The sequence below is a fragment of the Penicillium lagena genome (genome assembly GCF_028827675.1).
Source record: "Penicillium lagena strain IBT 129212 chromosome Unknown utg000007l_segment0_segment0, whole genome shotgun sequence".
Lineage (NCBI taxonomy): Eukaryota > Fungi > Ascomycota > Eurotiomycetes > Eurotiales > Aspergillaceae > Penicillium > Penicillium lagena.
In genome coordinates this window covers 1,094,871-1,113,983 of record NW_026623228.1, presented here as the reverse complement: position 1 = coordinate 1,113,983, position 19,113 = coordinate 1,094,871, and the positions used below count along the sequence as shown (strand labels likewise).

Sequence of the window (19,113 nt, the reverse complement as noted above, 5' to 3'; positions counted from 1 at the left end):
TCTGATATCTAGCCAATGCATATATCAGTCGGAAGCAGCCGAACACCGAGCCCAAAACATTCACGATCGTCAGGCCCTGTTGATCCTGCAATCTCCCACCCCATACAATGACTTCAGAAATCGCCAGACAGAACTACAGCGGCGAATACCGTCGTCAAATCCAGCAGGTGCAGCCTTAAAGCGGTGAATTTCTAGACTTGGTTTTTTGATAGCGCCATCTTGATGCTTCTTTTCCGAGATATTGATCAGGATATATAAATCTACGCTGTCCCCGAGATGGTGGAGTGATACAGGCAGTGAGCATCGACCTACCTTCGTTTTCTACGTACATTCGTTTTTGTCATGTTTCTGAAGCTTTCCAGATTTTCTGCGGGTTTGCCTGCATTATGGCTGTGTCTCGCATGGCTTAATGCTTGCGGCACCATGGCCATGACCTATCCATACACCGTCTATCGAGGTACATTCATTCATCTCCCCCGGCTTAACTCGACTTCAGCAAAGCCGGAGCTCGCCAGAAATCAAGGTGTTTTGTGGGTTTCTTCTGCAGATGGCCGCATCAAGGGATATGATTGGCAAGTCAACGATGATGCCAGCTTCCAATCTTTCCTGTCTAGCCACGGCTGGACTGTCGCCAATACTGCAACCACTAGCAATGCCACTCAAGTCCAAGTTGTGGAGTCCAATGACGAACGAAACGAGTTCTTCTTTCCCGGTTTCATCGGTATGTCCTACCTACCTACGACATGCCAGTACTGACCATGTAGACACCCACATCCATGCGCCGCAGTTCCCCAATATTGGACTGTTCGGTTCAGCAGGCCTCCTGGACTGGCTGAATGAATACACCTACCCAACGGAAGCTAGCTTCGGTTCTAAGTCAGACCCACAGAACCAAGATACAGACCCCAGAGACACGCCACCCGAGGGCTTGCGCGTTTATGATGAAGTCGTCGCACGCACCCTTGCCCACGGCACAACATGCGCGTCTTACTTCGCCACCATCCACATCGCGGCCACCAACGCCCTCGCAGCACTCTGCCACAAGCACGGCCAACGCGCCTTCATCGGCCGCGTCTGCATGGACAACAAAGAGGAATGCCCGTCCTATTACGTTGACCAATCCGCCGAGGAGGGTTTCAACGCAACCAAGTCGACAATCGATTACATCCAGACCCTCGACCCGAAAGGAACGTTGATCAACCCAATCGTCACCCCCCGCTTCGCCCCAAGCTGCACAAACGAGTCCATGGATGGCCTCGGCGCATTAGCCGCATCCTACGACCCGCCTCTCTATATCCAAACACATATCGCCGAGACTCTCGACGAGATCGCTCTCGTCCAGCAACTATTCCCGGAATCAACTAGCTACGCCGACGTCTACGACAAGGCTCACCTGCTCACCAACCGCACCATCCTTGCGCACGGTGTGCACCTCACCAAAGACGAGCGCACCCTTATCCGCGAGCGCGGCTCCAAGGTGGCGCACTGCCCCGCGTCAAACTCTGCCCTGGGCTCAGGACTGGCTCCTGTTCGCCTCTTGCTCAATGAAGGCCTCACGGTTGGTCTAGGCACCGACGTGAGCGGCGGATACAGCCCTAATATCCTAGAGGTGTGCCGACAGGCCTGCTTGGTGTCTAGGTTGCTTGCTTATAGCAGCGAGTACCAAGAGATGACGGGTACACTGGGAAACGAAACAACGAATGGAGATGAGAAGCTTTCTGTTGAGGACAGTCTTTACCTAGCCACACGCGGCGGCGCAGCCGTCGTCGATATGGCGGATGACATCGGTGGCTTCGATAATGGGATGATCTGGGATGCGCAGCTGATTGAACTGGGTGCTGTGCAGAATAGCACCGTGAGCCCACTTGATGTGGCGCGGGCGAATAGCCTCGCTGTTCGGAGCCCTGTCGAGACTGGTCCTGTGGGCGATGTTGACCTGTTTGGAAATGAGACTTGGCAGGAGCAGATTCAGAAGTGGATGTGGAGTGGAGATGATCGGAATGTGCAGATGGTCTGGGTTCAGGGAAAGCTGGTGCATACCAGAGAATAGATCATGATTGTTCCTTTGTTGGATTCGTTTATTTGTTTTGACGTCGATTTCGTGTCTATATTTGTCTATAAGGGGATGAGGGAGCGGTTTGTTGTTGCCGTCAGGCGTGTCACTCATTATGTACAATCAAGTCAGTTTCTCCATATACTAGTACTTCGTTCTTTGCAGGCTAACCTGACGCTACAGCGCCGGTAGCTCAATGCACTGTGCTGCACGCACTTCTGCCCTCGCGAATGCTCTTGTTTTAATGTGCGAAGTCAGCAATGACATTACGTTAGCAGTAAGGTGAGTGGTGACACCAGTTTCGAGATCCACTGTATTTTTGAGATCAGCCTTGGGAAGTACTAGTCGACCGAGCGAAATAATCGAAGGGTGTGATTATTTTGAAGACGAGACGTTGTGGTTGATATTATCGCGATATAAATTGTTGCGCTGTGGAACCACGATACCAGACCCACCTGGGGGAGCGCCCGAGCCTCCACAAAACACCCAGGAGACGACTACCAGCTTGTCGGCCGAGGGTTCCCAGCCAGAGGTGACGATCACCACAGCTCCTCTTACAGGTAAAAGAGCGCGAAATGGCGAGACCTGCACGCTTTTGGAAGGGACGGGTCGAGTTACCACCCGGGAGTGTGACAGCTCATCTATACCCTAAAGGATATCATCGAGTTCTAAAAATAATCTGTTTACTATCGTGTTTTGGGGGTGCAGCGCTCGCTCACCAAACAAGTTAGTTAATCACTCTGACAATTGTTCCGCATAGACGTATTAAAACGTGATCCCTAATATTTGACCATGCGTGCCGCGCAGCATATCTAATATGCTGTTAAGTCTGTTCGTTATCTGGCACATGTTTAAGCCACGGACAGAGAATAGACATGTCTTGCTTCATAAGAGCCCAAAGTTCTCAATCGAATTTAAATCGAATTTAAATCAGGAGAATATCGAGGCCATTGCATAACCTCGATACATAAATCGTCAAGTAACAGTACTATGCCCAAGTTATGATTTTAGGCCCCTCCGTCTTCTCCCGTGTATGGTACTGATCGTCGTCGGAACCCGCCGCGGAAAAGAACCTACCATATCGGATATACTATCCAAATCAGGCTCCTGTGGCGACGAGTGGACTTGCCAATGGCCTGTTGACGGCGAAATTGGAGGATGTGATGAGAGAAATGAGGGAGGACTAATACTATATTAAATGAGGTCATCTACTTGGCGTACTGCTACTGATCGGTGGCAGCCGGCGGGATCATTCCCCTCAACTGCAATCCACGCATCCACCACTATATTCCAGATTGATATAAATCTACTGATCCGTGTGGTGTGTGCTCAATCATGCTGAGACGTTTTCCCAGTTTTACCATCTTCATTCCTGCGTGAGAATGAGCAAATATCTTGGCCTCCGGGGCTCAGCCCTCAACAGAGCTATTATCGGGCTCGTCGTGTGGCCGGCTTTCGCCTGCTACTCGTACAATCTGGCCGTGATGGGAGGTTTATTGACCCTCCAGTCGTTTATTGACACGTTCCCGCGCTTGGATACTATCAACACTTCAGGTGCACAACAGCATTCTAACTCTCAAATGCAAGGTTTGTGGACGCTTGCTTTTCCGCAATGAAGACACTTTTAACTTGCTTTCTTAGGAACCGTTGTTGCGCTGTACACCATCGGGGGTATCTTCGGCTCTCTATTGTGCATCTATTTTGGTGATCGCCTGGGTCGCCGACGGGTCATCGCCTACGCTTCGTCAATAACCATTATCGGTGCTATTCTCATGGCATCAGCATTTGAACTTTCCCAACTCATAGTTGCGAGGCTAGTACTCGGCTTAGGAACGGGCGGGTACCTGGCTACAGTTCCTGTCTGGCAGTCAGAAGTCTCACACGCAAGTGAACGGGGTGCCAACGTGGTCGCTGACACTGTTTTCATCGGATCCGGTATCAGCCTCGCTCTATTTATCGACCTCGGGTTCTACTTCGTGAAATCGAATTCCGTATCATGGCGATTTCCCTTTGCATTTCAAATTGTGCTATTGCTCATCGTGATAACCTTTGTGCTGTTGCTCCCTGAGTCCCCTCGGTGGTTGGTCAAAATGGGCCGGCTAGATGAAGCGCGCGACATTCTGGCCCGATTACTGAACGTTGAGCCCAACTCGGAAACGATTGATATAGACATTCGGGATATTGAAAGCTCGCTGGCTGCCTCTGCCTCGGAATCCTGGTGGAGTGTGTTCAGGATGGGCGAACAACGACTCATACACCGAACCATCCTCGCGGCCAGTGGCCAGTTTTTCCAGCAGATATGTGGTATTAATGCAATTACCCTCTATACTACTACATTATTCCAGAACTTCATCGGATTGGGGCCGGTCCCATCACGCATATTGTCTGCATGCATAGGCTTTTCCGATATAGTGGGAGGAACTATCGCCTATTTTACCATTGACCGTCTGGGACGCCGAGTTCTCATGGTATCGAGCTCGGTCATGTTGGCTATCTCTATGGCCATTCTCGCTGGCACTACCTCCGACACTACCAACACTAGCGCGCTATATGCGGCGGTTGTCTTTGTATATGTATTCGAGGGTGTTTTCTCTATCGGTTATTCGGGCCTGCCGTACCTGTACGCCGCCGAGATCGCCCCGCTACAACATCGCGCGGCAATGAACGCGATTTCCACTGCAACTTTGTGGATATTTAACTTCTGCCTGGCTGAAGTGACACCTGTTGGTCTCAACACCATCGAGAACCGATATTTCATTATCTTCGCCGTGATCAACGCCGCCATCGGTCTAATTGTGTTCTTCTGCTTCCCGGAAACGAAAGGCCGCACGCTCGAGGAAATCGATGAGATCTTTTTGCAGTCAAAGCATATTTTCGACCCTCCGCGCGTAGCTCGGAGTCTGCCCAGGTTGCATATTGCTGACGTACATGTCAAAGGTGAGACGGATCAGGAATAGGGAATGGGCAGGAATTGCTCCCCTTTGAGGATGGGCGAGAGTGAGCGAGGATGATCATGAGAGGACACCAGTCGCCTAGGCACGGCGAACGGAAGTGGAAGTGAGCTATAATGGCCGCCTTCTTACCGTCTCATTGATTAAGAGGGTAGTAAAATTTCAATCACTCTAGACATTGAGATAGTGAAATTGCTCTTGTTGAGATGATGCAACTTTTGACACCGTTCAAGTAGTATAGTAAATATTCAAATCGAGGTCACAGCAGACACTGAACGGATTGATAACCCGAGCCAACTACTCTACACCCACCTTCCCATTCAGCCCAGACCACGGCCCTTTGGGTCTCTTCTCCGTCCTGCCCCCACTACCTCTGGCCCGCGTCGACTGCTGCGCCTGTGAGGCCCAAATATCAGATCCCTCTGGCTCAGTCTGTCCATCCTCGTGCAACACCTCGGCGAGGTCCTGGTTGAGCATGCCGTAGACCTCCTCCAGCGTCTTGCGTGCGTCCTGCGCTACCTCCTTCCCCAATGCCACTTTCTGTTCGATGTACTCCTGCTCGCTGGCAGATGCCGCTTCAGAGGCAAAGGCCCATGCCTCGGCGAGGGCTACTGTCTCGTCCGTTTCGTCGTCAGGGGAAGCATGGGGCTGGTTACGAGAATTGAGAGCTGCAACGGCGTGCTTGAAGCGTGGCTGGCGAGCCAGAATCGGATATTCTGGTAGCAGGTGGCTCTCGTCCCTGAGACGGTTGAGGGCGCGGAGTGTGGTGGATTTTTCCTTGGAGAGGAGCCCAGATAAATAGGATTTCTGGAGCGCGAGTGCTTTTTGGCTTTTGGATAGAGGCAGGAGGGTTTCGTTTGCGTAGGACAGGACATCCAGAGGATTTGGCGGTGAGGCCTCCTCCGCTAGGAGGTCGCTTTTGGGGACTGGTGGAGAGGGAGCCTTGGCGGGGAGATTAACGGGTTGGCACGCTCTGGCGGCGGCATCGAGCAGTTCTCGCCGAGCTTGTAGGTACGAGGAGTATTGCTGTGCGATCTGCATCTTGCGGTCTTCCAGCACCCGCTGTGCCTCCTCGAGTTCCTTGGATGGCAGCTCTTGGAGTATGCTCTCGTCTGGATCGCCCTCGCTGACTAGCCGTTCTTCCACCCATTGTACCAGTTCATTTCGTGTTCGTTGGAGTGCGAGGACTTTAACCGCCGGCGAGGGTTTATCATTTCTAGTGTCGTGTCGCGCCTTGATTTTCTTGAACAACTGCTTCTCCTGATCGAGCTGGGTCTTAGCGTGGACGACAGCTCTCTCCAGCTGATGTACAAGTGCATCCAGATCCGTGCTATCGTCACTGCGACCAGGTTCCTCTGCATCCAGTGGCAAGTGGCTGAGATCCACCGCAGCCCCAAAGGCGTCTGCGTCGACGGCCTCCCGCGCTTGCAGTTCATCGAGATAATGCTGAAACACCTGCATCCTCGCATGACGGCGTCGATCGCGGAGCAGAGTCAAATAATCACGTAGGTCGGCCCCGGGGCCCTGCAGCTCGTCTTCGTTACGGGTCGTGGGGGCGCGTTGGCGCCGTCGCCGAGAGGCAACCTCCTCGGACGCTGCGCTCCATTCCTTGTGCGCGGCAACGTTGGCCTGCAGTGCGTGGAGGTAGTCTTTTCTTAAGCCTGAAACGTCGGCGGGTACCCGTTTGACCTCGGCGATGGCGTCAATTGGCGCGCACAGCGATAGATGTGAGTGAGCGTGGTGGGCGGATTGTTCCGCGTGGGGGACGAAAATGACAAGCGATCGGAGGTAAGACGTCAGGGCCTGGCGGATGCGGAGGGCATTTTGGCGGGAGTGTACGTACGGAGCCAGGGGTTTGGCAAAGGGAGGAATGTCGGGGGGCATGACGTAGGTATTTGTGTCTCACACAGCAAATGAAGATATGAAGAAGGCAAAGAACAACATAGTTGTTGTTTTGCTGTTTTGGGCAAGCCTTAGTCAGGGCAACTAGTCAGGCATAACTCAAGTGTCCCACTCCGTGTAGCATCTGCAGCCTGCCTCGTCGGTCCCGGAGCCATTAATGATTTTCCCCTCAGGCATGTTTCAGCACATTCCTCGCAAGGGATGTGTTGCTACTCCGAGCCGTGACGTTGCCCGCCCCCAACCAACCCATCGGCTTGTGTTTGTCATTTATTCAATGAAGTTATCACCCTAATGGCCCCCGACAACAACAGTATAACCCCAGCCCCTCGCTCTCGCTCTGCGACGGCGACCATGCCTGCCATGCCTGCTACACTGGCGCCGTCTTCCCCGCTGTCGCGCCTCAACGAGGTCCCGACGAGCCCACTCCAGCGGAGTCCCGGCAGTCCGCCGCTTGGATCAGCAGAGAATGGCATCACTAGTACGGCGCAGGGTAGGATCTCTGTATAAATTTATATCGGTCAGGCGTTAGCTGACATGGCCAGGGCCACTTCGACATCCTAAACCGCTGACCCCCTCAGACCTTCATTTGGTGCTAGAGAAGGAGCAAGAAGCAATGGTGGGCAAAAATCACCGCCGATACCATGAGAACAAGGAGCTAATGTGATCCAGGTCAACCGACTGACTCGAGAGCTGTCTCTTCTGCGACAACAAACAGCGTCGGTGGCATCAACAACATCCTCCGCTTCGACATTGAACGAGCCAACTAGCGCAGAAGGAGTACAAAACTCGCCGCCCCTCGGCAGGTCCTCCTCACGTCCAAACAGCTCGCGCCGGCACCGATCCTCATCCAGCATTGGCTCCAACGCCCAAGTCGCACAGAGTGCCATGGCCGCCAATGTCGCGGGCATCGCTCCCTGGCGTGAGAATAATCCCCATGCTTCTTCCCGAAACCACTCCGACCTACCGCGCCGAGCGCGTAGTCGCGAGCCATCGCTCACGATGTCTCGTCGCCCGTCTGTCAGCTCGCTCACTTCCTTCCCGCAATACCAGCACAATAACGATCATCACACTCCCTATTACGGGAACAGTCCCTCGATCTACCCCTATCGTAACTCGATCTCGCAGCCGCAGTCCGCTGCTCCAGCCTCGAACCCCATGGCGCGCTATGAGGAGGCCGCGTACCATAAGTCAGAGCTAGATGTGGTCAAGCGTGAAAATGACCAGCTGCGGAAGCGGGTAAGGGAGCTGGAAACCACCTTGAAAAGAGTACAAGGAGCTTGATTCGTTGCCCGCCGGGACTGTATCGGGGTTATCTACGTCAGCATCGTCGGGGTTGCGCTTGCTGATTGATTCATGAATTTCTGTCTTGTTACCTAGGGGAGTTTGCGACAGCGATTTTCTCTTCTTTCGGGCAGTGTTTGCAGGCAAACACATTAGCTATCGATCTAACTCTTGTTGATCCAATGAACTATATGCAATCTGTGGCGGTGCAGCCCCGCCGACGTCACCGTGTGGCGCAAGTTTGCCAGCTTGATTAAATACATCGCATTATCCTGCTACTTTCCTCTTCCCCTCTCATTCTCCCTGAAAAAAATTTATTCTCATATTCTCTACTACCATCCCACTTCTACAACATGTCTAACCATACCACCGTCCACGTCTCGGGTATCTCGCCCGCCACCTCCGAGAAGGAAGTCCGCGACTTCTTCAGCTTCTGGTACGTCATCCACCTACCCATCAAGCTCAGCACCCGCAAAACAAGAATCCCTCGTTAACAAATCCTCCACACTGAAGTGGCAAGATTACCACGTTGTCCATCACCCCCTCGTCCGGCGAGGCCAACGCCCCGAAATCCGCCAGCGTCACCTTCGAGAAAGAAGCGTAAGCCCTCTCCCAACTACCCCGCACTCCGTGTCGTTTCACCTAGATCTCACTAACGCGTATCACGCCATCCAGAGCCGCAAAGACTGCCTTGCTCCTCGATCAGACCCAATTGGGCACCTCAGCCGTGCACGTCGAAGCAGCCGCGACTCTCGATGATGTCGCCGCCCCGGCAGCCGCCGAGAGCACCAAAGAAGGCGAGCACGAGATCTCCCAGGAAGACCTGCCTCGCTCGCGTATTATAGCCGAGTACCTCGCGCACGGCTACGTGGTCAGCGATAACGCGATCCAAAAGGCGATTGCGCTAGACCAGAAGCACGGCTTCTCGACCAGGTTCACCACCGCGCTAAGCAACTTCGACAAAAAGTTCAATGCCACCGAGCGCGCGAAGGGCCTCGACGAGAACTACAGCATCACTGATAAGGCGGCGACGGGCTGGCGTGGTCTGAACTCGTACTTTGAGGCAGCGCTCAATCACCCCTCCGGTCAGAAGCTGCGCGACTTCTATGTGCAGACTGATAAGCAGGTCAGGGATATTCATAATGAGGCACGTCGCCTGGCAGATCTGAAACAGGGCAAGGGAGGTGAGACGGAGGGTGTTGCTGCGGCGGGTGGTGAGGCTTCTAATGTTACGCCTAGCTCGGCGCTGGCATCTGAGCCTGCTGGTGCGGCGCCGCCTGCTGAGCCGAAGGCGTGATTGAGTTGATTTGGAAATGTGCTTCTGCTGCTTTCAACGCTGATGATGTCCATGCTATCTTGTGCCCTGTGTATCGGGTCTTCCGGTTTCAATTTTTGTACTTAACTTGCAAGACGTCCTTATGCTTACGATGAGATCTGACTACTCGCGGCTCCTTTCTGTCTACTTGTTTCGCGAGGTATCTTAATGAAGTAACCGAATGAACATATCAATATATCTGTTTCTCACTTCTTTTCGTTATTCTTTAGAATATTAGACCATATCGTATAGAAGAGAAGCAGAGGAAGAGTGAAAAGTGTGACTCCTAGGTGGATAAGATGAGAATTTTTTTTTTTTTGTCATATGGCTCTGTTGGAGCTGGTGGTATAGAGATAGTCAGTCCTATGGCCTTGAGTTCCCAGAACATGCTGGCTTGCAATCCTATCTAGTTAAGTGCGTATGGCCTAGTAACACTCGATGCATTACACTGCTAACTACCAAGGTAGAATTTATATCAAAATCCGTTCTGAACTCATAGAGCCATGCCAACATCAATCCTCTCGAGGTCCACGGTAGCCTGCAGCCTGCGCAGCTCCTTCGTCAATTTTACATCCTCGTTCTCCGATCTCCCTGCTGTTTACTGAGTCTTCGCAATGTGAATTACATAAAAACAGCACACAGACCCCGCGGAACCTGCAGAGCAACGAGGCAATGTAGATCTCTAGGGCAATACATGGCTAAGGTTGTGTCAAAGGGAGCGAGAAATTTGAAAACTTTAAATTCCACAATTTAAAGAATCCATTTAAAGTCCGCCAAAAACTATATTTTTGAAAAATAGTGTATGTGAACTCCCAGCAGGCGGGAAATGTTACAGCTGGAGCTTTTTCCGGGTTACGAAAGGGAGAAGCTCAAACGGATACATATCCGAATGCCCACCCCACACCCGGACATGGGATGGTCACTCCGCGTTCGGATTTAGAGCCACATAAATACATCTTAAATGCCACGAATGAGATAGCTAAGTAATTTTGCTCGTGGTAAAATGGCATCAACCTCTGAGACTGTTACCACAGCGGTCGTGCAACCGTCTCAAACCAAAGATATTGCAACTCGCCTGCTGAACGGCACTCTCCACGCCGACTATCCGCCCATTGAGCAGTTCATGACCCTCGATGGCCTGCTCAAGTCTCATGCTGCTCAACCAGACGAAGCTCAAAGACCATTGATTTGCTATCCTATCCGTGGAGCGGCTGACTTCGAAGAGCATACAGCTGGTGATATCGACCGCTATACGGATGCCGCGGTTCGCTACTACATGGAGCAAGGACTCCCACCAGCGGTAGGTCCGTTTATATTGCTTCGTGGACCAGTACTCATTGTTCCCTAGGACCCTGCTCTCGATAAAGCACCTGTCATTGCTCTGCTTGCTGGCTCCAGCTTCGAAGTCATATTGACTTTCTTCGCGCTCAATCGCCTCGGCTATGCTGTGCTCTTTTTGTCCACTCGTCTCACTGCTCCGGCCTACGCACGCCTGTTGGACATGGCAGACTGCAAACAGCTCATCATTGCAGAGCAATATCAGCGTACAGTCACTGATATCTGTGTGGAGCGGCCCGGATGCAGCAGTTTTTTGATATTGCAACGAGGAAACTGGTTTAATCGCCCGGTCAGCTCACCTCGGTTCGAGCGCCCAAATGTGGATCCAGCACGAGAGGGCAAGAAGATGGCTTGGATTCTGCATTCCTCTGGGAGTACAGGTTTTCCGAAACCAATCTTCCTGACCAACCTGCAGTCCTTGGCCAATTTCCGTAAGAGTTTCGGCTTCCGCCTATTCAATATCAGTCCTCTATTCCACTCTCACGGACTTATGGAAATTGGTCGAGCATTCTATACCCGAGCGACAGCGTATCTGGGAAATCACTCTCTCCCCGTCACATACCAAAACCTCTATGACGCCCTTCAAATTGCACAACCTCAGCAGATCAGCGCAGTGCCCTATGTCATCAAGCTTTTGGCAGAAAAGCCGGAAGGTATCCAAGCGTTGGCCAAAGCCGAAATTGTGTTGTATGGGGGATCCAGTTGTCCAGATGATCTTGGCGACCGTCTTGTTGCCCAGGGCGTCAATCTGGTTGCGAACTACGGCGCAACTGAGACTGGGCAAATCATGACCTCTTTCCGCTCTCCAGGTGATACCGAGTGGCAATACATGCGTCTGCATCGCCCTGTTGCCGACCATACCTTGATGGATGAAATTTCGCCTGGAGTCTTCGAATGTGTAGCGCTGGACAGTCTTCCGAGCAAAGGCCCTTCAAACTCAAAACCACCTTACAGTGCAAAGAATCCAGAGAATAGTTTCAGAACAGCCGATCTGTTCACGCGACACCCAGACCCCCAAAAAAGCAATTATTACAAGTATCTGAGTCGACTGGATGATCGAATTACTCTTGTCAATGGTGAGAAGGTGCTTCCTATCCCCATTGAAGGTCGCGTCAGAGAGGAACCACTCGTGCAGGAGTGTGTTGTATTTGGCTTTCAGCGAACTGTTCCCGGGGCCCTGATCTTCCGTGCTCCTGACAAGGCCCCGGATATGAGCGATGATGATTTTTTGGAAGCTATATGGCCCGCCGTCGAGGCTGCAAATTCTCGTGCCGAGACTTTTTCCCGCATTCCCAAGGAACTGGTCGTGATCAAAGGTGCCGATGTTTTTTACCCTAGGACGGATAAGGGAACTTGCATTCGCGCTCAGGTCTATCAGATGTTTGAGGACGATATTAAAGCTGCCTACACCAGGTTCGAAGGGAACGGTCAGCGGAAGGGAACTCTTGCACTCGGTGTGCCGGAACTAGAAGAGTGGTTGTTGTCCAGATTTCGTGACGACCTCGGTGTACCGCTGCCGAGTGTTCAGACCGATATCTTCTCGACTGGTGTCGACAGCCTGCAGACTACACAGATATGGAGATACATCGTGCGTGATCTTGACCTTGGAGAGCAAGGGGACAATGTGAGCCAGAACATTGTCTTCGAGAAAGGAACCATCAGCGCTCTTGCGAAGCATTTGTATCAGCTGCGCACCGGCGAAGAATATGAAGAGGAAGACGAAAAACAGATCATGCGGCAGATGATCGAGAAATACTCCCACTTTACACAGCACTTTCCCACTACGACAAGAAATCCAGAGAAGGAAGTCGTGCTTGTCACTGGCGCAACAGGCAACCTAGGGGCATTTATCGTCTCGGAAATCCTCAAACGACCATCAGTGTCCGAGGTCTGGGCCCTGGTTCGGGCACCAGGGCAGGCTGCAGGAGGTGCCCGTCTAATGAACGCTCTATCAGATCGCAGCATTGCTCTCACTGACGATGAGGCCGTAAAGCTTCGTGCAATCCCCAGCGACTTGTCTCAACCTAACCTGGGCTTGGACACCCATGTCCTCGAACACCTTCTCTCATCCCTGACGTGCGTCATCCACAGTGCCTGGGCCGTCAACTTCAACCTGGGCGTGCGGTCCTTTGAGGAACAGCATATCCGCGGCACATACAACCTCATCAATTTCTGTCTGCGCTCCAAACTACCCACTCCGGCACGGTTCTTCTTCTGCTCGAGCGTGAGCACTGCAAGCAACACTCCCAAGCCGGCTTCCATTCCAGAGACCGCTATCGAGAATCTGGAGCATGCACAGACTATAGGCTATGGGCGATCGAAGCTGGTTACGGAGCATATCACCCGAAACGCTATGCGGCATACTGGTATGCATGCCCGGGTTCTGAGAATCGGTCAGCTTGGTGGAGATACAGTCACTGCGCAGTGGAATGACACCGAAGCTGTAGCGCTCATGTTCCGCAGTGCGTTGAGTACGGGTGCGCTGCCTGCATTGGACGAGGAAACCAGCTGGCTACCTGTCGACGAATGCGCCCGAACAGTTGCAGAATTAGCTCTTAATACCGGAGAGCCTTCATCGGATGTCGACCTGGTGTATCATCTGGTCAACCCACGAACATTTAGCTGGAAGCACGACTTGCTCCCCGCTTTGAAGCAAGGTTCAGCCCTGCCAAGCTTTAAAATTGTGCCCCCACAAGAATGGCTACAGAAATTGGCAGATAGTGAACAGGATCCAGAGAAGAACCCAAGCATTAAACTACTTGATTTCTGGCGATCAAAGTATGCGGGTTATGGTCAGCCGCGGTCGGCTACCACCATTACGGAACAGGGCCAACAAGAGAAATTTCACGGTCTTACCTTCGAAACTCACCGGACAATCAAAGATTGCTCGTCGCTGGCCCTGGTCAAAGACCCCGTTACTGAGGGATTGATACTGAGATACATTGAATCATGGATGAAACGGTGGACCAGCACATAGACAGATTGGATAGACTTAGATTCAAACTGATCATTTTCTTCTCATTGAGAACATGTAGGCAACGACTCAACATTCTTGGGCACTCTTAACCAGCAAGATAGATTTTCTCGCCTATTTCCCTCCAGAAAATACCCTCCCTCAACATACATCACTTAGCATACTTTGCCGCCTCAATCTTCTCCAACGGATGTTCCGGGTTACTCTGCAGCCGGAACTTCTTATCCTCTTCAGATTTCTGCTGCGCAAACTCCGGCGGAGGATGACCCGCGACGTCGGTCTTGCCGCTGGCCGGGGGGTCGCTCTGCTGTGCGCCGCTTTGGCGCTCTTCGGGAGGGGACTGACGGCCGGAGAGGCGGGAAGACATTTTGTTTTGATTGAATCCTTTTCCTTTTTGATAAGAGTTAACAATAATCCTTGATGGTGCTCCCGTGCGATATGCTTGTTGGGGCGGAAATGTGGTCGGTACGAGGTCAACTCACTGGCTGGTATAATAGCAGGTATAGTTCGTGGGCAGCTTTTGCGTTGGGATCAAATTGTAGATAGAGGGACTGATTTATGTGAGATACAAGAATATTCAAGGTTAAATAACTTGTTTAATAACTGCCCTGACTTGATGTCCAGGCCTGACGTTATCAGCCGCAAGAACTCTAAACCGAACATCCCTGGTGCATCATCATCATGACGTCTCCTCCCAGGCATGCCATCCATTCACTTCTTGGCCATTTGAATTTAATTCTGTGTTTATAGGCTAGTTCCTTGTTGCACCCACAAAGTACTCTAATTATCAGAGCTACACCTCGTCAACATAAGCCTATCCTATCCAGTGACATCATATGAGTATAATGGAATCTGGTCACGTGATGATATATGGCACTTGTCTGGATACTTGAACTGGAATAAGAATGAGTAGACTGACGATACATGAATAGACGGTGTCTAGCATGCATACATAGTATATTGGATGGACACCAGAAAAATCCATGTTCTAATAAATAGAGAAACTCAAAAAGCTATCCGCAGCCGGCAAAGAGCCTTGCCGACCAGACAATCAGATAGATCACTCAAGCCACGAAAGCTTCACGGAAAGTGAGTATTTCTTACGATTCCATAATTTTGACAACAATTCATGCAGATTTGATCGAGATATTGTCATGGGGGAGGAGTCTTCGTCTTCAGGGAATCTGTGCATCGACGAGGATTAATTGGAGGAGGGCAGAGGAAAAACCGGGGGGTTAGGTAAAGGGGGACTTTTGTGCATACATCAGAGACATGAGGGGGGCATGACAGGACAAAACAGACGGAAGAAACAAAAAGAAAAGAAGAAAAGAAAAGCCTCAGTAGATCAAGTAAATGATCTAAACATGAAATTGAGGGCATATAGCTCGTGGGCATGTAGAGATGAGAAACCAATATACCAGGAGGGCACCAGGCTTCTAACCGTAGTAATCCTCCCGGGACGATTTCAAGTCTATTGGTTGCCATTGGACTGCATGCCCGCCGCCGCGGCGGCTTCAGCATTGGCGGCGGCCGCCATGGCTTTGGCATCGGCTTCGTGGAAGACAGCCTGAATAACCTGCTGTTCTTCAGGACCAAGGACCTTGGTCAGGTTCTCGTAGAGCTGGGGCTGCTCTTGTTGAAGGCCTGGAAATTGTGTTAGTGAATAGATAAATCAGCGGCGATATAAAGAAATTTCGTACTCAGCAGAACATGCTTGAACATGCCGTAAGGCTCCACCTTATCGAGAGGTGTTTCGAGGAGACTCTCTTCGTCCAGTTCGTCGTCGTCATCTTCAGCGAACGAGCCAAACTTCGCCGCCTCCTGGTTGAGGAACTCGAGGTATGCGGCGCTCTCGTCGGCCACATCTCCATCCACAGCCTCTTCAGCCTCGTCCTCGTTCCACTCGACCTCACCATCCCAGTCGTTGTCCTCATCGTCTTCAACATCGTCTTCGAGCGTGAAGTCGGATTCCCGGGTAGCGTCCTCACGTTGTTTAAGGGCAGCAGGCAAGGTCTGGAAAAGCCTTGTCACACCCTGGAGTAGTCTTGGCCAGCCCTGTTGAACACTCTCTGGAACACTATCTGCCGGCAGAGTCAGGAGCGAGCTGATGGCAGCAATCGACAGCTTCTTGTCGTGAACCCTCCGGAAGTTATCGATGTTCGAGAACCAGGCGCTGAAGAACTTGTTCGTCAAGCCGTTGGCTTCGAGAATTTGGAGACTGAGAACCGGGTTGTAGTAGATGGCATTGATGACCATCTCCATCAGGTGGATCCGGTAAGACTTGGTTCGGGCCTCGCCTGCATCAATGACCCGCATGGCCAAGGTGATGAAGAGATGGATGTACTGGTCGATGTGACCACGGAGGTTCAGCATCAGGGTCTCTGCGAGCTTGCACCCGCAGATCCGGTCCACGCCGCCGACCTTTTCGTCGGTAAAGATATCCTCCACCATACTCACCACAGCATTAAGATACGCAGGGTTTTGTACCAGCATCTCTGAGCCGTAGGCAATGAAGTTGTCCAACGCTGGCAGCATATCTTCCAGATACAACTCCGCGCCAGCTTTGAAGGTCTTGTGGATCAATTCGAAAGCTTGCCACATGGTGGGGGAGATGGACTTGGAGGCAAAAGTGCAGCTGTCGATGATCTCGAAAACCTCGTTGTACAAATCATAGAGCTTGTTCTCCAGAGTGATACTGATGACGGGCATGAGAACAGTCTCAAGATGCAGGAGCACGTCAGGGGTGCTTTCCAGAGTGAGAATGAGGGTGCCAATGGTCTGCAACACGCCTAACGCGGTGATGCTCTTGTCATCCAAGAAGTCGCCATAGGTATCCTCTTCTCCATTTTTGTTGGAGTTCTTCTCCAAGAGCTCGCCCACAATACGCATGTAGGTATCGCGCAGCTGCTCACTCAGAGCCACTGCGAACGGCGTCAGCTCGGCAGAGAAAACCTCGACAAAGTCCTCCATGACGTTGGCCAGAGCATCCACGTCGACCTCGTTGGCCAACTTGAGGAGCTGCTGCATGATCTGCGGGATATTCTGCTGCATCGAGGTCCGGATGATGTCGTGGCGAATAAGAGGCTGCAGAGCAAGAGCAGCCTCCACACGGACGGGCAGTTCCGAATCGGTCATTGACTCCAGAATATTCCGGTAGATGACCATAAGGTTGTTGGGGTCCTTGAAGTCAAGCTGCTCGAACTTCTCCAAAGTGTCACAGGCACGAGCACGAAGGAATCCATGGGGGCTGCGGAACTCGGGGAAAACATGACGAACGAAGAAGTACTCGACCTGATCCGCAATCGGGCTCTTCTTGCCCAGAATGACCGATGCGAGAGAGCCGATCATCCGCAGAGCACCCTCCTTCTCCCGGGGGAGCTTCTGGTCATCCGGAGCAGATTCATATTTGCTCACGACTCCATTGACAAAGGTGAGAATGGCAAAGGTCTGCTTCTTCCGGTTCTTGGTGAGGGTGACCAGGAAATTCGTGGCAGCAAGATCGGGAGCCGACACTTCCTCGTAATAGTTCAATTTCCGGTGAAGGTATTCCGACGGATCGTCCTCGAACATCTCGATGTCCTCATCCGACTGGCACAAGATCGGGAAAACAAAGTGCGCAATCAGGTTGTCCATGTGGGGTTTCAAGTGATCCCACATTGCCTTCGGCTTGACACACTCCTCCATAAAGGCCAAGGTATAGGAGAGTGCTGGGGTACTGAGCCATTGGGTATTGGAAACCCATTTGTCAATTTCCTGCAGGTATCCCTTGAGGATTTCAGGGGCGAAGGTGCTGATGAAGGTCTTCGCGTACTGCGTGTAGTCGGGGGTGGAGGATTTGGTCATGGTAGTAGGGTTGCCGTATCTACCGCGCGAAGGCGTAATGTGAGCAAGTTTGCAACTCAAATTGGGGCCAATGGAGAGAACTTACCTGACAAACAGACGGTTCAAGTTGGCATATGACCATTTCTTGCACTTCCACCAGTGGTTCAGCTCCCTCTCTTCCTTCGAATCTCCCATGCCATTCGCTGGGGGGTCTTGGCAACGACTCGCAGGAACAGGGTGCACCAGTCAACAGTTGCCTGATGAGTTTGGAGAGCCGGCGAAAGTTCGAACTAATCCCGGAGATTGGTCAGAATACGTGCGTTGGCATGGGAGGGTGATCACTCACATAAATTGCATGCTTATACGACTTCACCACAATGCGCAGCATCTCCGCAGCCTCCAAACTCTCCTCATCGACAAGCTTCGATCCAATGCTGAGTAGCTGCGGGAACGAATGCTCCACAATCTTATCAAACTCATCGCGCTTCTCTCCGGCCTTGAATCGGTACGTGCGGCAGACAGCCAACAGACATTGCAGGCCAGCGTAGACGGTATTGGCGTCATTGGTGCCCAGCAACTGCAGAGTCAAGTCAAGGAACCCCGGCCATTCCCCGGGGAAGTCGTGCTGCAGGATTTTTTGGAGGAGGGGAACCAGCTGGTTACGGATGTTGGCCGGTGCCGACGCAAGAGCGGGAATCAGGCGCTCCTTGAATCCCGGTTTCTCCTCCGCGGGGATTCTCGCTTGGTAGTGCGAGGTGTTTTCGGCGGGCGACCATCCTCGGGTGATGCGATTCTTCAAGTAAACGCCGGCTGTGCGAAATGAGAAGGTCAGCGAAAACAAGCCCACAAATTCGACCCCGGAGCAACGGCACTCACCCGACAGTTGAATAGCATTGTTCTGCTCCCCCTGCAGAATATCCAGTAGGGCATTGATGAACCCGGGCTGCGTTTCGGCCTAGAGAATGGGGCACCACGTGTGTTAGTTTGTCTCGCTGTCTCTCTCCCTTCCTCGCTGCCCCGCCAGCAGCTGGTCCAGCAACACACAACATACATATTTCAGATCCAACTCGGCCTGTTGACGAATTTCCGCATTTGCGTCCAGCGTCGACTGGATGCGGTCTCGTAGGGCTGTGACATCCATTATCGCACCACACCCCAGCGCCAGAAATCACCAAACGCCGAGTAATCAGCCCCGAAGAGCAGAGGGCAGGCGGTAAGAGGAGGAGGGGGGAAGGATCAAATAGCGAAGAGGAACCAACAGGACCAAGAGGATCCAAATAGAAGAACAAGACTGGACAGGGAGTCCAGGGACAAGCGGGTGGGCAACAACAGATCTGGAGGGGGAAAAAAAGTGAGGGAAGAACCAACCCTGGGTTTGGGTCGGGCGGTCGCCCCGCCGCTAATCAGCCACTGGCCGAGTATTGACTACTAGACGGAGGAGAACAAATGGATTTACGACCCGAACATTTATTGATTC

At 52.1% G+C, this 19,113-nt stretch overlaps 7 protein-coding genes across 7 annotated transcripts; 4 read left to right on the top strand and 3 right to left on the bottom strand.

The window, feature by feature from the left end:
• Positions 1–423: 423 nt before the first annotated feature.
• N7510_009966 (uncharacterized protein) lies at positions 424–2,050 on the top strand (the record flags this gene model as incomplete). The annotated part of the gene is made up of 2 exons (XM_056981891.1): positions 424–721; positions 765–2,050. The coding sequence occupies 2 exons, from the start codon at positions 424–426 to the stop codon at positions 2,048–2,050; spliced, it is 1,584 nt and encodes a 527-aa protein (XP_056829727.1).
• Positions 2,051–5,301: 3,251 nt separating this feature from the next.
• On the bottom strand, positions 5,302–6,888 carry N7510_009965 (uncharacterized protein; the record flags this gene model as incomplete). Its single annotated transcript, XM_056981890.1, has 1 exon — positions 5,302–6,888. One exon carries the CDS (start codon positions 6,886–6,888, stop codon positions 5,302–5,304), a length of 1,587 nt encoding a protein of 528 aa, XP_056829726.1.
• Positions 6,889–7,197: 309 nt separating this feature from the next.
• N7510_009964 (uncharacterized protein) lies at positions 7,198–8,187 on the top strand (the record flags this gene model as incomplete). The annotated part of the gene is made up of 3 exons (XM_056981889.1): positions 7,198–7,396; positions 7,449–7,522; positions 7,576–8,187. 3 exons carry the CDS (start codon positions 7,198–7,200, stop codon positions 8,185–8,187), a joined length of 885 nt encoding a protein of 294 aa, XP_056829725.1.
• Positions 8,188–8,540: 353 nt separating this feature from the next.
• vip1 (putative actin cytoskeleton protein (VIP1)) lies at positions 8,541–9,484 on the top strand (the record flags this gene model as incomplete). Its single annotated transcript, XM_056981888.1, has 3 exons — positions 8,541–8,623; positions 8,701–8,787; positions 8,863–9,484. 3 exons carry the CDS (start codon positions 8,541–8,543, stop codon positions 9,482–9,484), a joined length of 792 nt encoding a protein of 263 aa, XP_056829724.1.
• Positions 9,485–10,505: 1,021 nt separating this feature from the next.
• N7510_009962 (putative NRPS-like enzyme) lies at positions 10,506–13,817 on the top strand (the record flags this gene model as incomplete). The annotated part of the gene is made up of 2 exons (XM_056981887.1): positions 10,506–10,802; positions 10,851–13,817. The coding sequence occupies 2 exons, from the start codon at positions 10,506–10,508 to the stop codon at positions 13,815–13,817; spliced, it is 3,264 nt and encodes a 1,087-aa protein (XP_056829723.1).
• Positions 13,818–13,965: 148 nt separating this feature from the next.
• On the bottom strand, positions 13,966–14,181 carry N7510_009961 (uncharacterized protein; the record flags this gene model as incomplete). The annotated part of the gene is made up of 1 exon (XM_056981886.1): positions 13,966–14,181. One exon carries the CDS (start codon positions 14,179–14,181, stop codon positions 13,966–13,968), a length of 216 nt encoding a protein of 71 aa, XP_056829722.1.
• Positions 14,182–15,285: 1,104 nt separating this feature from the next.
• N7510_009960 (putative nonsense-mediated mRNA decay protein (Nmd5)) lies at positions 15,286–18,777 on the bottom strand (the record flags this gene model as incomplete). Its single annotated transcript, XM_056981885.1, has 6 exons — positions 15,286–15,458; positions 15,515–17,676; positions 17,743–17,816; positions 17,983–18,446; positions 18,513–18,591; positions 18,688–18,777. 6 exons carry the CDS (start codon positions 18,775–18,777, stop codon positions 15,286–15,288), a joined length of 3,042 nt encoding a protein of 1,013 aa, XP_056829721.1.
• Positions 18,778–19,113: the final 336 nt, after the last annotated feature.